The sequence below is a fragment of the Medicago sativa genome, chromosome 5, assembly GCF_051527215.1.
Source record: "Medicago sativa cultivar Bolivia chromosome 5, Bolivia_mono, whole genome shotgun sequence".
Taxonomy (NCBI): domain Eukaryota; kingdom Viridiplantae; phylum Streptophyta; class Magnoliopsida; order Fabales; family Fabaceae; genus Medicago; species Medicago sativa.
In genome coordinates this window covers 73,225,665-73,239,993 of record NC_140753.1, presented here as the reverse complement: position 1 = coordinate 73,239,993, position 14,329 = coordinate 73,225,665, and the positions used below count along the sequence as shown (strand labels likewise).

Here is a 14,329-nt window from a genome sequence, read left to right as displayed (position 1 = left end):
TTTGAAAATAATCTTCGTGACGAATCCAACAAGATCTTATATGCTATATTTTGTATTTATGTATTAATAGAAAAATGAGGTCAAAATATGTTATATGAATAGTACACTTTTTAAAATTAGGTCATTTAAAACGGGACGGAGGGAGTATGTGATTCCTTTTTTTCACTACTAAAATTACCACAATTCTTTTTTTTTTAGGGAAAAAATTACCACAATTCTTATGAACAATGAAATAATATTTCTTAAATCCCAAGAGTTGATTAATAACTCGTATTCACTTTTTTTTTTTTTTTTTAAAAAAAAAACACCAAACCGTTCATAACAAACAAAATTTCCCATATATAATTCTTTTCACATGCTACCAAGATTGACTTTGATTCTGAATAGTAAAATAAAAGCTACCACCAACCAAATTCACCTTGCTCTACGTTATTCTATAAATACATGCATGCACCCTTCTACCTTATTCACCAAACAAGACAAATACTTAACTAGTAGTGAAACATTCTCCTAATCTAGTCTCCAAGATGTGTATTGGAAAAGGAGAATTCACAGTGAATATTACCAACAAAGAAATAGTGGCTGCTGCTCTGCCAATGCAAGAGCACTGGCTTCCACTATCAAACCTTGACCTAATTCTTCCCCCAGTTGATGTTGGTGTGTTCTTTTGCTACAATAAGCCTGTGATTACTACTGGCACCCACCATAACATTGTGGGGTGTTTGAAAAATTCCTTAGGTGAGGCTCTTGTTTCTTATTATGCCTTTGCTGGTGAAGTGATGACTAACTCCATGGGTGAACCTGAGTTACTTTGCAACAATCGTGGAGTTGATTTTGTTGAAGCTTTTGCTGATGTTGAGTTACAATCTCTCAATTTGTATAATCCAGATGAATCTGTTGAAGGGAAGCTTGTTCCAAAGAAGAAACATGGTGTACTTGCTGTTCAGGTAAAATAGTATTAATTTCAGGGAAATGTTAACTTGTGCCCCAAGGGCACAAGTTTAAAAACTAAACATAGAAACTTTTTTTTGGAAACTGTACATTCATTGTATTAAAAGTTTAAAATTTTTAATAGATATCGACCAAACATTTTGGTCTCGAGGGAAAATTAGAATAGGAAAAGAATTATCATCATCGGCATGTAGTTTTTTTAATAATCATTAGTATTATCCCTTACAAAAGAATTAGTATTATAAAGTGTTTTAATTATCATTGTTATTGTGCAGGCAACTTGGATGAAATGTGGTGGCTTAGTAGTGGCTTGCACTTTTGACCATCGCATAGCGGATGCCTATTCTGCAAACATGTTTCTTGTATCATGGGCCGAGATAGCTCGGCCCAATGATAACAAGTCTTTGATCCCAACAACGCAACCTTGTTTTCGACGGTCACTTCTGACCCCACGACGCCCACCTTCCATCCATCCTTCAATTTATGACATGTATGTCCCCGTCTCTGATCTACCTCCACCACCTGAACCTGAATCTGACTCTGATATTAAAACCAACCCAATAATAAGTCGCATATACTATGTAACAAGCAAAGAACTCAACAACATGCAGTCCCTAGCCAACTCAAACAATGATGGTAGTTCCAAGCGCTCAAAACTCGAGTCCTTTTCTGCTTTCTTGTGGAAAATGGTTGCTGAAGCCGCTTCAATGGATAATGAAAACATTGTTGCAAAAATGGGGCTTGTGGTTGACGGAAGAAAGAGGCTAAGCAACGGTGACAAAAACAAAGAAGAGATTATGAATTCATATTTTGGGAATGTGCTTTCGATTCCCTATGGTGGTAGATTAGCAGAAGAGCTGGTTGATAATCCGCTATGTTGGGTGGCAGATCGAGTTCATGAGTTTTTGGAGGCGGCGGTGACAGAGGAGCATTTCTTGGGTTTAATAGATTGGGTGGAAGAGCATCGTCCAGTTCCTGGATTGGCAAGGATTTATTGTGGTAGCACTGGTGGAGAAGAAGGACCAACATTTGTGGTATCTTCAGGACAAAGGTTTCCAGAGTCGAAGGTTGATTTTGGATGGGGGAAGCCTGTGTTTGGATCTTATCATTTTCCTTGGGGAGGTAGTGCTGGCTATGTTATGCCAATGCCAAGCCCTAAAAGGAATGGTGACTGGTTGCTTTACATGCACCTTCCTAAGGGACACTTGCACTTCATGGAGGCTCAAGCTCCCCATTTCTTTAGACCAATCTCTTGGGATTACCTCATCAATTAAAGTTTGTGTTTACTAAATTCATTTGTTTGTTAATTGTATTTTTCCTACATCCACATGGATTCATCATATAGTAACTATAAAAAATTTGCATTTTGCTATTAATTTGCTTTGAATTTAAGATGAATGATAATGTAATGTTCCTTGTTAAGGTTGTAAAATGTTTTAAAAAAAATCCGATTAATATTATATGAGAAATGTTAACGAGTGTCACCGGAGCACTCGTTAAGAGCCGTAAGTAAAAACATGTATATTTAATGCGTTAAAAATTTGACTAGTTGACTTGTAATTTCCTAATTTAAAATATTTAAAGAGAGTCTCGGAACACTCGTTAACAAACCCTTAAAATACACACAAACAAACAATTTTCTTGATTGGTTTATCGCACATGGGTCAAAGCGACTCAATCTTCCAATCTTCACCCTCTCTATGTCTTGTGTGTGGATCATGTACTACAATCACGCAGAAGGAAAATAGTACGTATAATTTAAAGTGCCTGAATTTGCATGACTTGAAATAAAATGTGAAAAATAAAAAGACTTGGAATTAAAATTGTGAATAAAAGTAAATAAAAAGAAAGATTGAATTGAAATGGCAAAGAAATTGTATAGCTTGAGTGATAATTTTTTTTTAAATAAAGTCAAAGAAATTAAAGATATGAAAGACATACTAAATGTTCTTAGAAACTTGAATTTGTTCTTAAAAACTTGAATTTGTTTCTATACTTATCATATTGCTATAGTTTGTCGATGTTCTCCACTTTTTGATTGCTTCTGTGATGTTGGTGATCAAATATTTTGGTTGAAATATTGACTTTCATCTTAGATTTCTTGTCATCACCTTCGAACTCATTAGATTTCTTTGATGAACATAATTGAAACAAGGTTGAGCATGCATGATTTTGTGTTAGGTGAATACTATAGTATTCTGAAATTTTGTTAGGTGTGTTAACAATCATGCAGTGCCATGTCCTTTTTTATATTTAATTATTTTAAAATAAATTTAATTTTGAATTAATTCTTCCTATCAAATATTGGTATCCAACAAAACTTCAAAATACAATTTTTTTTATTATTATAAATTTGCAGTAGTATATAATTCTGAACATTCATGTCTCTGTTTGATTATGTTGCTGATAGTCCTATTTAAGGCCGAGAATGCTACTATTTTTTCTTCCTTTTGGAGCTTGATGGGAAATATGCAATCCTACTATATTCAGATTAGGCATGGCAACAAAACCCATACCCGTGTTTACCCACCCGAACCAAACCCAATTTGACGGGTTTTCCCATTTTGACTGGGTTTGGGTATGGGTTTGGGTTTTCCCCAATTTCAAAACACGGGTATGGGACGGGTAACGGGTATATAGGTACCCACCCCGAACCCATACTCAAACCCGTCTCGAATGCATAAAACTATTTTATGTTGATATGTCATGTTATTTTATTTGATAATTGTCGTGTTATAAAAACTACCATTGATATTTAAAGGAACAACTAAATCAATCGGTCTAACAAATGTTAAAGTGAACATATTGTTGGATAATGCATTACAATATTTCTCTAGGAGTTGCAAAAAATCTTCTATTTTTTATTAAAAAAATTTATTCAATGCGGGGACGGGGATGGGGCGGGGATACCCGAACCCGTTGGGGACGGGGATGGGGTTCAATTTCTCATCCCCGTTGGGTATGGGTAGGGTAACGGGTAAGTATATGAGAATCGGGTATGGGGACGGGGAATGTAAAACCCGTCCCCACCCCGCCCCATTGCCATGCCTAATTCAGATACTTGTTTAAGTCTTGCCAATAAAAGATACTCGTTTAAGTAATCGATGGCTTAGATTTCAAATGGCTTAAATAGCACAAGTAGATGAGACCTAAGGTATATTTTTTGTGTGATTCCAAGGTAATTTTTTAAGTCAGATCAAATGAGCTATGAAAAATAATATTTTTTTAAGAAGGATAAAATATATAATTTTTTTTTTTAAGAAGCTAAAATATGATCTATTATCACAAACCAACAAGTCCTTCAAACACAAGAAGTGTTAGAAAAGACTATGAAATACTAACAACAGTAACATCAAAATCTGGAGAAAACAGAATACTGAAACAAAAACCAAAAAACAAGTTGTGCCCTAAACAGAAGCAAAGCACGTAGTCAAAAGCGAGTGTAGCATATTTCATTTTTAACCACCAAAAAGATTGTAACTTAAAAAAATATATAATTTTGTTTGCAATAAAAGAAAATATTGTTTGTTTTAAATAATTGTTTTGAAAAAAAAAATGAAAAGATCTTCACTTTTAGTTTTAAATCAGGAGTTTGTTTTAAATATTTGTTTGGTTTAAATAATTGTTTCAAATAAGGTGTTTTTAAAGGGATTTGGAGTTAAGAAGAGAAAGTCGATGATGAAGAAGATGTTTGATTATAAGAAACATGTCCATGCATCTATACGAAGATGGTTCAGATTTTATAATCTGAACAGAAAAAATATGCTCTAGGCTATAAAATTTGAAGTATGTAATTTTGTTAAAAGAAAAAGATTTATTATTATTATTATTTTTTTTTTCAAAAGAGGGGTTCTAAATGTATACTCCATTCGTTTCAAAATGAGTGTCGTTTTAGGTGTTTACATACATATTAAGAAATGCAATGATTAAAAGAAAGAGAATGATTATTTTACCAAATTGTCCTTATTAACTATTGGTTAGTTTTAAAAGTAATATTTTGGAAGTAGTGTGCAGGGTATTAATTGAAGGGTACAATTGAAAAGAAAAAGTTATTATTGCATTGAAAACTGAAAGTGACATTTATTTTGAAACAATTTTTCTTTGCTAAAGCAACACTCATTTTGAAACGGGGGAGTACAAGATAAGTTCAAATTCTAAAACTCTAAACAACAAAAAAACACATGGTTAATTCCTAGTGTGCGTGAGAATTTTGGAGTGAAAAGAATTTGATCGTGGGCCACTTTTTACTAACTTTTATGAATGCTAATTAAGCCTTTCTTTGTTTATAAATAAAATACTGTAGGTAAGTGTGAGTGTGACCAATACCAATCTACCAAATGTGTATAGTTTAATGAGAGAGTTAACGACTTCATTGATTAAGAACTTGTGTTGGAATTGTTCAGAAATGCAAAGACCATTTAAAAGTTGTAAACTCTAAAGACCAATGAACAATTCAATGATAAACTCGGTATACAACTACCCCCACCCAGAACATCATTTGTTGGAGGTTTCCCATTTTGTTATTCATTTTAATACTCGAAAATTAACGAAGTCAAGTTACACAAAAAATTATTAAATTAACATTGTAAAAAAGTAGGTATACCAAGGTCAGAAATACTAGTAATTAATATATGTAGTGTTCATATGGTGGAGGGGATAAAGATGTAGTACAATATTAGAGATAGTTTAGGCACTTACGAGCAATGATAAGCTCCACTTATGTATCATAAGAAGGGAATGTCTCACATTGACCAATCCAATTGTGATATATAAGTCAATTCAACTATTTTCTCTTTTTAACATATTTTATATTTAAAAAAAAGAAATGTTAACCGGTGCTCCGGGACACTAGTTAAGGAATTATAAAAGGAAATGTTTTCTCGAAAATTGTGTATTTTACTTTTTGAAACTTGAAAAAGTGTTGATTTGTATAATTATGTGTCACACTTGAATTGATCAATGTCATATGATATTATGCCACGCAATTTTTTTTGTGATGGTGACATCGCAAATCTCATCTAAATGACCTAATTAAATTTGGTTAGAAGAAAAAAAAAATAGTTTGGCGCAACTCCAAAAATAAGCATAAATTCACATAGTTTTGGCAGAGTAACATATTCAGACAACATATTCCAACATGCCTACTTTTTTTCTCTCTTGTTGAGAGGGTGACATTTAGTTAATCATGTTAAATCATATGGTTGATTTAGATAGATAGTTACTTCAATTCAGGGTGAAAATTGTGGTCATTTCAATTACACGATTAACTACAATTTCACAATTTTTAACGTGATCTAAGTAAATCAACTATATACTTAACTAAATTAATCATAGTTTTGCATGTGATTAATTAGATATAGCTAGCTAATATTGGGGAAATTAGGTGTTGATCAAATATTTTTTATTTTAAATGTAGAGCAATAATATTTGAACAACTAAAAGTTGACAACTTTTGTAACAACTCTCTCATACTTTCATTATATTCTTACTTTCTCTATTTTACTTTTATCTCAAAAGAAGAATGAAAAAAAAAGGCCGTCTTAAAAGTCGTCAATTTTTTTTCCAACTATATTACTCTTAAAAGTATGCTCAAATTAGTAGCGATGGGGAATGAATTTTCTCATACGTATAATTTACACATGAAATAATAAAGAGCGATATATAACCATTCAAACTCACTTTATTTAAATTCTTTATGTGCTTCTCTTTTATGATGAATGATAAGATAGTGTATTTTACTCTTTGATATGTAAAATACATGTAAGAGGATCTATTTCCGTAATCAAAGGAGACTATTCAAAAAAAAAAAAAAAACGGTAGTGATGGTATGGATGTACATGTATATGGACCACCTTCAAGTAGGGGTGTTCGCGGTGCGGTTTGGTTCGGTTTTGAGCAAAAAAGTCATCCAAACCGCGAGATAAAAAAACATGCGGTTTGGTTTGATTCGGTTGATTTTTAAAAAGTCATCCAAACCAAACCAAACCAAACCAAACCAATGCGGTTTGGATTGGTTCGGTTTGTCGCGAGATAAAAAAATATTACATTAACTCTAATATTGCCAACTTGTTACAAAATAAACATAGGACATTTTATTTTGATGTTTATATGACAAAATATTAGGTAAAACTTATATCAAAATAGGTAAAATTAAGAAGAAACATAAGCATGAAACAAATTATTGGGAAGTAAAGAAAACAAATTCATCACTGGAAATGAATTGAAAGAGATGGAAAGGAATTATAATCGAACCTGATGGTGCAACGATGGAAAAATCAAATCAAAAGAGATTATTCTTGAGCTATGTAATTGGGCTAGTACATATTTAAGTAATATTCATTATTCTTGCGGTTTGGTTTGGTTTGGTTCGGTTGTTGAGATGCAAACCGCAAACCGAACCGAACCGCGCGGTTCAGTGCAAAAGTCATCCGAATTCATCCAAACCAAGTGCGGTTTTTTGCGGTTTCGGTTTGGTTTGGTTTGCGGTTTTTCTATTGGGTTCGTTCGGTTTTGAACACCCCTACCTTCAAGTGGTTGTGAATATGTACATATATATGGACCACCCTCATCATGAGGACCTCATGCACTCCGAAGTATGACATGATCACAACTACGAGGTTTCTAAATTTAGCAACTAACAATATAAAAAGACTTCGCTAGCGGTCCTACTATTTATTTGAATTGAGTTTGATCATCTTTCTTTTTAGAGGAGTTTGATCATATATGCGAGTTGATGCCATTTATATCACACAACGGGGTGCCAATGTCACTCAAATGATACCCCATGTTCATCTTGGAACCACACACATCCCAAATCCGTCCCACCCCAATCATTCCTCTTTTAGACAAAATTTTACTAATTGAAAGCCTTCGTAAAAGTATTTCCCAAGAAAATATAATCACCTTTGGTGATGCATGGATCTCCTACCCCAAAGGCCAAAGCCAAATCTAGAGGAAGAACGAAGATAGTATTACTAACAAGTTGGTTTTTTACCTACCTCCATGCGATACTATACAAATAGTCCCTATATATGATAAGTAAGTTTACCAAAAATTACCATCTTACACGCCTATGAGATGTAAGATAATAATAAGAAAATGATTATTAAAACAAAATAAAGAAAGAAAAAGATTTGATTGTAATGTATAGAAAGTGTAAACATATTTTACATCGTCAATCAATCACGGTTTTACTTCATTAAAATATTTGATTTCAATCATATCTATTTTAAAATTCATGCAAATAGTGATGTGTTATTGTTTGACAGTATAAATTATTTTACATGAAAGTGGATAAAAATTAATTTCTAAAAAAAAGCAATGTGATGGATGATATAATAAAAAAGGCATTTATAAATTTCAAAACTGATCCAAGGGTCAAACGTTCCAAACTAAGACTTTAGACCTCAAAATTTTAGGCCAAAATAAAGCCTAAAAAAATCAATTTCCTTATAAAAATATAATATGGAAAATTAAGTGTATATGTTTGCCAACTCAATTAGTCATATACTTGCCTTGGGATTCAAACCTTGTACTTAGCAAATTTTATGTGTTTTTTTCTTCAGAAACTTTGTATTATTTTTTAAGTTATTTTAAAATGCATGTATTTATAGAATAATGTAAAGAGAGTTGAATTCGATAAAAAATGATTTCTAGTGAAATGATTTTGTAAGATTGGAAGATTTGTCGGACGAGCTGGAGTGAGGTCTAAATAAGGACTCCATAGAAGTTTTAGGGAGATGCAAGAACAGATTCGCTAGGTGAGCAACAATTTCCCTATCGAATCAAGACAATTTTAGTGACCATTCGGATGAATTGTCTTTTTCCTCCATATTCGCTAGGTAAACGTATTATGCTAGGCGATTATGCACTTTACAGACTTGTATATAAATAGATGTAAATCATTGCAAAAAACAAATCAATGTACCATATAAGTCTTGATTTAGAGAGAAATATAAGGAAGAGTTTAGTTTCACCATTTAAGACCATTTGGAGCTTGTGTTCAAGCCTAAAATGCTTCTTAGTATAGTTAGCTAGGATTTCAATGTAAACTTTTAGTCTGCCTGGTTATATATAAGCTTTATTTTATTACATTGATGATTTATGTCTGTTATTAATGCTTTTTCCGACTAATTATCCGAAAATAATATTTTGATTTAGAAAGCGCAAGACACCAACTATTTATCTAAAACAAATGAAATGAACTCATATGTGGATGCTAGTTTCTAAACATAGGGTTAGGTTTACACTGACATTCAACGTCAGATCTGAATACCATTGAACCAATTAACTGAGTGAGACATCGAAAGTTAATTGATAAAATGGATCTCTCGTCGTATGTCATCCATAAAAATGTACGATAAGAGATAAGTGAAAACATAATTGAAATTTAGAAAGTATATAATCAATCAAGATCGATAATGTTTTGAATAATCCCAACACAATTACCTTTCATATTATTTAATCACTTTTGTGATCTAATCTTTCAAGAATCTTTTCACAAACCTTTGATTTAGAATATGGCGCTGTCTACACTGAGAGTGTCACAAATCTCTCACCGTGAGAAAGTATTTCATACCGTCAAATACAAAGGAGTATATGATATTATGATAAACCGTCCACATTAAATTATTTTTTTCATTATCTCAGTTTTCAACATACTATCAGTGTGTGTGCTGTGTGAAAGATGTAATTCTCCTTTTCACTTTTTTATTTGGTGTTGTCCTTTTTGGATGTTCTTTTGGCTTTTTACCAACAAAAAAAAAAAAAAAACTGGACCACTGTAGAGTATGATCCAGCTCAAGAAAATTGTTGTTCACACATTAGAGAAGGCTGGGACACACATGTAAAATACGATTTTGTCCCCTCGGCAGTTAACTGCCGAGGAATTTGAAATCCGACTGCAGTTAACTGCCGAGGAATTCCTCGGTAGTTAACTGCCGAGGAAAGCATTTATGCAGACAGCAGGTCCTGCATTAATGCTAACCCTTACCAAGCCGTTTTTAGGCCAGTTTTGACCTGTAATTTCACAAGAGCATTTCCATAGGCAATTCAAATTATACAACAATGAAACTCGGTCATAAACAAGAAAAATACAATATCTTTTACATATGTCCATAATTAAATCAAACCGACATTTGGTTCAAACCACACAAAAGTTTGAAATTCATCAAAACGGAACATAGTGTCCATAATCGAACAACACATTACAAGTCATTACACATCATTACACATCATTAAATTAAATCCCTACTTACATTCATTATAATTGCATATGGAACGAACATATATATATAATACATTATTTTCCACCATATTCCTAAACATAAATCCGACGTCGCTATCGTCTTTAATAATCCAAGGCATATAGCTTGCCGTTTTCCATGCGAATTCATCTCTATCTTCTCCTAGGTCTATCATTGGCATTAGAGCAGACAAGTGACGTGTATATTGATTTTCACCAAGATGTTCAAAATAAGTGTAACACCCCGTTTTCCCAACTTGAAAATTTCATTTAAAATCAGAGTATTTAATTCATAAACGGAATGTCACATACTACTTTTAAGTCATAAAATAGATATTAATAAATATCCTTCCAGGTTCAACATCATAAAAGTATGGAAATACGCAGCGGAAATAGTTCAACATGAACAAAGTCTTGGCACGCAGGCCTTATCAGAAAATCTCATAATTTGATTCAATACTTATTCGTAAAAAGTTCATAAAGACACGTAAGGAATAGATAAGAAAGCAAGCCCCATCCCGTTACGTATCAGAGCACCTAGACACAAGTGAGGAGTCCTCTCACGAACACTTCTAATCTTTAATACCTGCACATTACCCACGGTCGAGGCAACATATACGCAGAAGGGGTGAGATTTCTCAAACAATAATATTAAGCTCATAAATCATAAATTACATTTAACAACTTTAAACTTCATTAACTAGCATCATTAATCTCTTAGATTAGTCATATACTTCATCTTATATCCCTTAATCATAGCATCATATATCATCATATAACATCAGTTACTAGTCATAAACATCATCATACATCATCAAATAATAATCACACACATCATCACATATATTAATCACAACATCATCACATATCGTCAAATATTAATCATAAACATCATAGCATTATCAAACATAGCATTATCATAACAACTTCATAATCAAATTCATGGTCAGCTTCATAATCAATCATCAACATCAACTTCGTATTCAACTTATAAATCAATCTTAACGACTCAACATCTTAACCTCTTAACAACTCGACATCTTAACCTCTTAACAACTCGACTCGACTATGCAACTTATACTTCTCAAATCATCTTAGACAACTTCAACAACAACTTAGACAGCTTCAACAACAACTTAGACAACTTCAATATACATGTGGTACCACCAGGGCATTAAGCCCCCTTCGCTAAGGTCATAGTTGGACCTGTCAGGCATTAAGCCCCCATCGCTAAGGTCATAAAGGACCTGTCAGGCATTAAGCCCCCATCGCTGACTATGCAACAACACAACTCTAAATGCAACTTGGACAACAACGTGAGCATCTTATACAACTCCATTAAAATTGACAACTTCCTAAATCATGACAACTTAGACCGACTTATACATCTTCATGACATTAATGGTCAACAACAGCAAACAACAACAAGTGTAGCATATAACAACTCTTATATAACACATCTTTAAATCACACAACTTCAAATAACACATCTTTATATAACACATCTTTAATTCACACTTCAAATAACACATCGTAATTTAATAACATCACTATATAATCATCTTCAATTATCACATCAATTTCACATCATCAGATAATTCACAAATTACACTTAGTTAAATAATTCATCAATTACACTTTGCCTATATTAATTTATCATTAAAACAAATGTTCCACAATCATATATATATATATATATATATATATATATATATATATATATATATATATAATAGAGTTCATTCTATAAATTAGGAAGATAGCACAGATTCGGGTTCTCTCTTTTTATCTCAAGTACTATCTCTCTTCATTCAAAATCTATCCATGAATCCATTCGTAATTGATTAATGTGTGAAAAATCATGTTCTTTTAAGCATTACTATATAACACTGATCCCACTGCCAGCCACAAACAAACAAACTTGCCATATTTTAATATATATGATGCCCAATATCATGAATCTAATCCAAAATATATATCAGTAGAACCATTGAATATCTCAAACAAAATTAAATATGATCAAACTTTTCATAAATATCACATGCTAATTTCCTTCAAAATTAGTGGCAACTATTTTAAGAGGAATCCTATTCCTATTGAAGTTTCTAATTTAGACCCAATCATATAACTCCTTCGCAGGTTTATTAGGGATTCAATTCAAGGATTCTTTAACGTAACATGAAAATCAAGACTTCTACGAATACGCTTTTTCGATTAGGAATTTAAATTCATCAATTGAAAATAAAATTGAAATACATGATTAAACAATAACAAATTTAATCGAAGCAGATGCATAAACAAAGATCATATCATCACAATTCATAAATGATAATCAAACATGTAATTTTAGCAATATATAAGAACATAAATTTAACATGGTTTTATCAAAAGATAATCGAAGATAATGAAAAATAAAACCCTTCACTACCCATATGATCATACAACTCTTATGAATAAATAGAGACTTCCCCCTTACATCAATTCAACAGTTTTTCATCACCTAATCATCAATTCTCACTCAAACTCTAATTCTCACAATCTTACAAAACTTATCCTAAAACATGTTAGATGCAATCTAATGATCTACAGACTTAATATTAGTGAAAGATAGTCTCACCCTTACCTTAGATTGTTTTTCTGAAATCAAAAGCAGCGTTCTTCGTTCCTAGGGTTCTCTCTCTCTGAGTTCTCCTCTTTCTTCTCTTTTCTCTTATTCTCCTCTTTTCCAAAAAGCGGTTTAACGTAAAAACTCTTTCTAACCTAAGCTTCCTTATTTATAATACTAATCACTCTTCCTAAATCTATTTAGGCCCAATAACTTATTATTCTTTCTATTCTAACCTCCAAATCTACTTACTCTAATAATTCTCATATTCTAATAAATAATAAAATAATGCCACATAATAAAATACTAACACCTCATATATATAAATAAATCACATAAATAGATTCTAACTTAATAAAAATAATTAAATAAAAGGAGGGCGTTACAACTCTCCCCAACTTAAAAGAATTTCGTCCTCGAAATTCAAAGCACAAGAGAAAATAAATTTAGTCATTACTTCTTCAAACAAAACACAAAAACCACATCAAGTTAGTCAGTTAAACATGATCACATAAAAAACATAACTACTAACTAGAAAACATGACGACACGACACAACGACTCATCTACTTGGCCGGACGGACCGACCTGCTCTGATACCAATTGTAACACCCCGTTTTCCCAACTTGAAAATTTCATTTAAAATCAGAGTATTTAATTCATAAACGGAATGTAACATACTACTTTTAAGTCATAAAATAGATATTAATAAATATCCTTCCAGGTTCAACATCATAAAAGTATGGAAATACGCAGCGGAAATAGTTCAACATGAACAAAGTCTTGGCACGCAGACCTTATCAGAAAATCTCATAATTTGATTCAATACTTATTCGTAAAAAGTTCATAAAGACACGTAAGGAATAGATAAGAAAGCAAGCCCCATCCCGTTACGTATCAGAGCACCTAGACACAAGTGAGGAGTCCTCTCACGAACACTTCTAATCTTTAATACCTGCACATTACCCACGGTCGAGGCAACATATACGCAGAAGGGGTGAGATTTCTCAAACAATAATATTAAGCTCATAAATCATAAATTACATTTAACAACTTTAAACTTCATTAACTAGCATCATTAATCTCTTACATTAGTCATATACTTCATCTTATATCCCTTAATCATAGCATCATATATCATCATATAACATCAGTTACTAGTCATAAACATCATCATACATCATCAAATAATAATCACACACATCATCACATATATTAATCACAACATCATCACATATCGTCAAATATTAATCATAAACATCATAGCATTATCAAACATAGCATTATCATAACAACTTCATAATCAAATTCATGGTCAGCTTCATAATCAATCATCAACATCAACTTCGTATTCAACTTATAAATCAATCTTAACGACTCAACATCTTAACCTCTTAACAACTCGACATCTTAACCTCCTAACAACTCGACTCGACTATGCAACTTATACTTCTCAAATCATCTTAGACAACTTCAACAACAACTTAGACAGCTTCAACAACAACTTAGACAACTTCAATATACATGTGG

At 32.2% G+C, this 14,329-nt stretch overlaps 1 protein-coding gene and 1 long non-coding RNA gene across 2 annotated transcripts; one reads left to right on the top strand and one right to left on the bottom strand.

Moving 5' to 3' along the window:
• The first annotated feature begins 469 nt into the window (after positions 1 to 469).
• On the top strand, positions 470 to 2,467 carry LOC146924802 (coniferyl alcohol acyltransferase-like). The gene is made up of 2 exons (XM_085709749.1): positions 470 to 947; positions 1,227 to 2,467. Exons 1-2 carry the CDS (start codon positions 528 to 530, stop codon positions 2,223 to 2,225), a joined length of 1,419 nt encoding a protein of 472 aa, XP_085565875.1. The 5' UTR covers positions 470 to 527; the 3' UTR covers positions 2,226 to 2,467.
• Positions 2,468 to 10,510: 8,043 nt separating this feature from the next.
• Positions 10,511 to 13,888, bottom strand: LOC146924801 (uncharacterized). The gene is made up of 2 exons (XR_015010997.1): positions 13,681 to 13,888; positions 10,511 to 10,781 (listed from the first exon to the last, which is right to left on the bottom strand). It is a non-coding gene; the product is annotated as an uncharacterized LOC146924801 (long non-coding RNA).
• Between the last annotated feature and the right edge of the window lie 441 nt (positions 13,889 to 14,329).

What these genes read in the sequence shown, in the direction of transcription:
- LOC146924802 (XM_085709749.1), top strand. Translation starts at nt 528, where the DNA reads ATGTGTATTGGAAAAGGAGAATTCACAGTGAATATTACCAACAAAGAA. An exon ending in ATGGTGTACTTGCTGTTCAG is followed by an intron (nt 948 to 1,226) that starts GTAAAATAGTAT and finishes GTTATTGTGCAG; the next exon opens with GCAACTTGGATGAAATGTGG.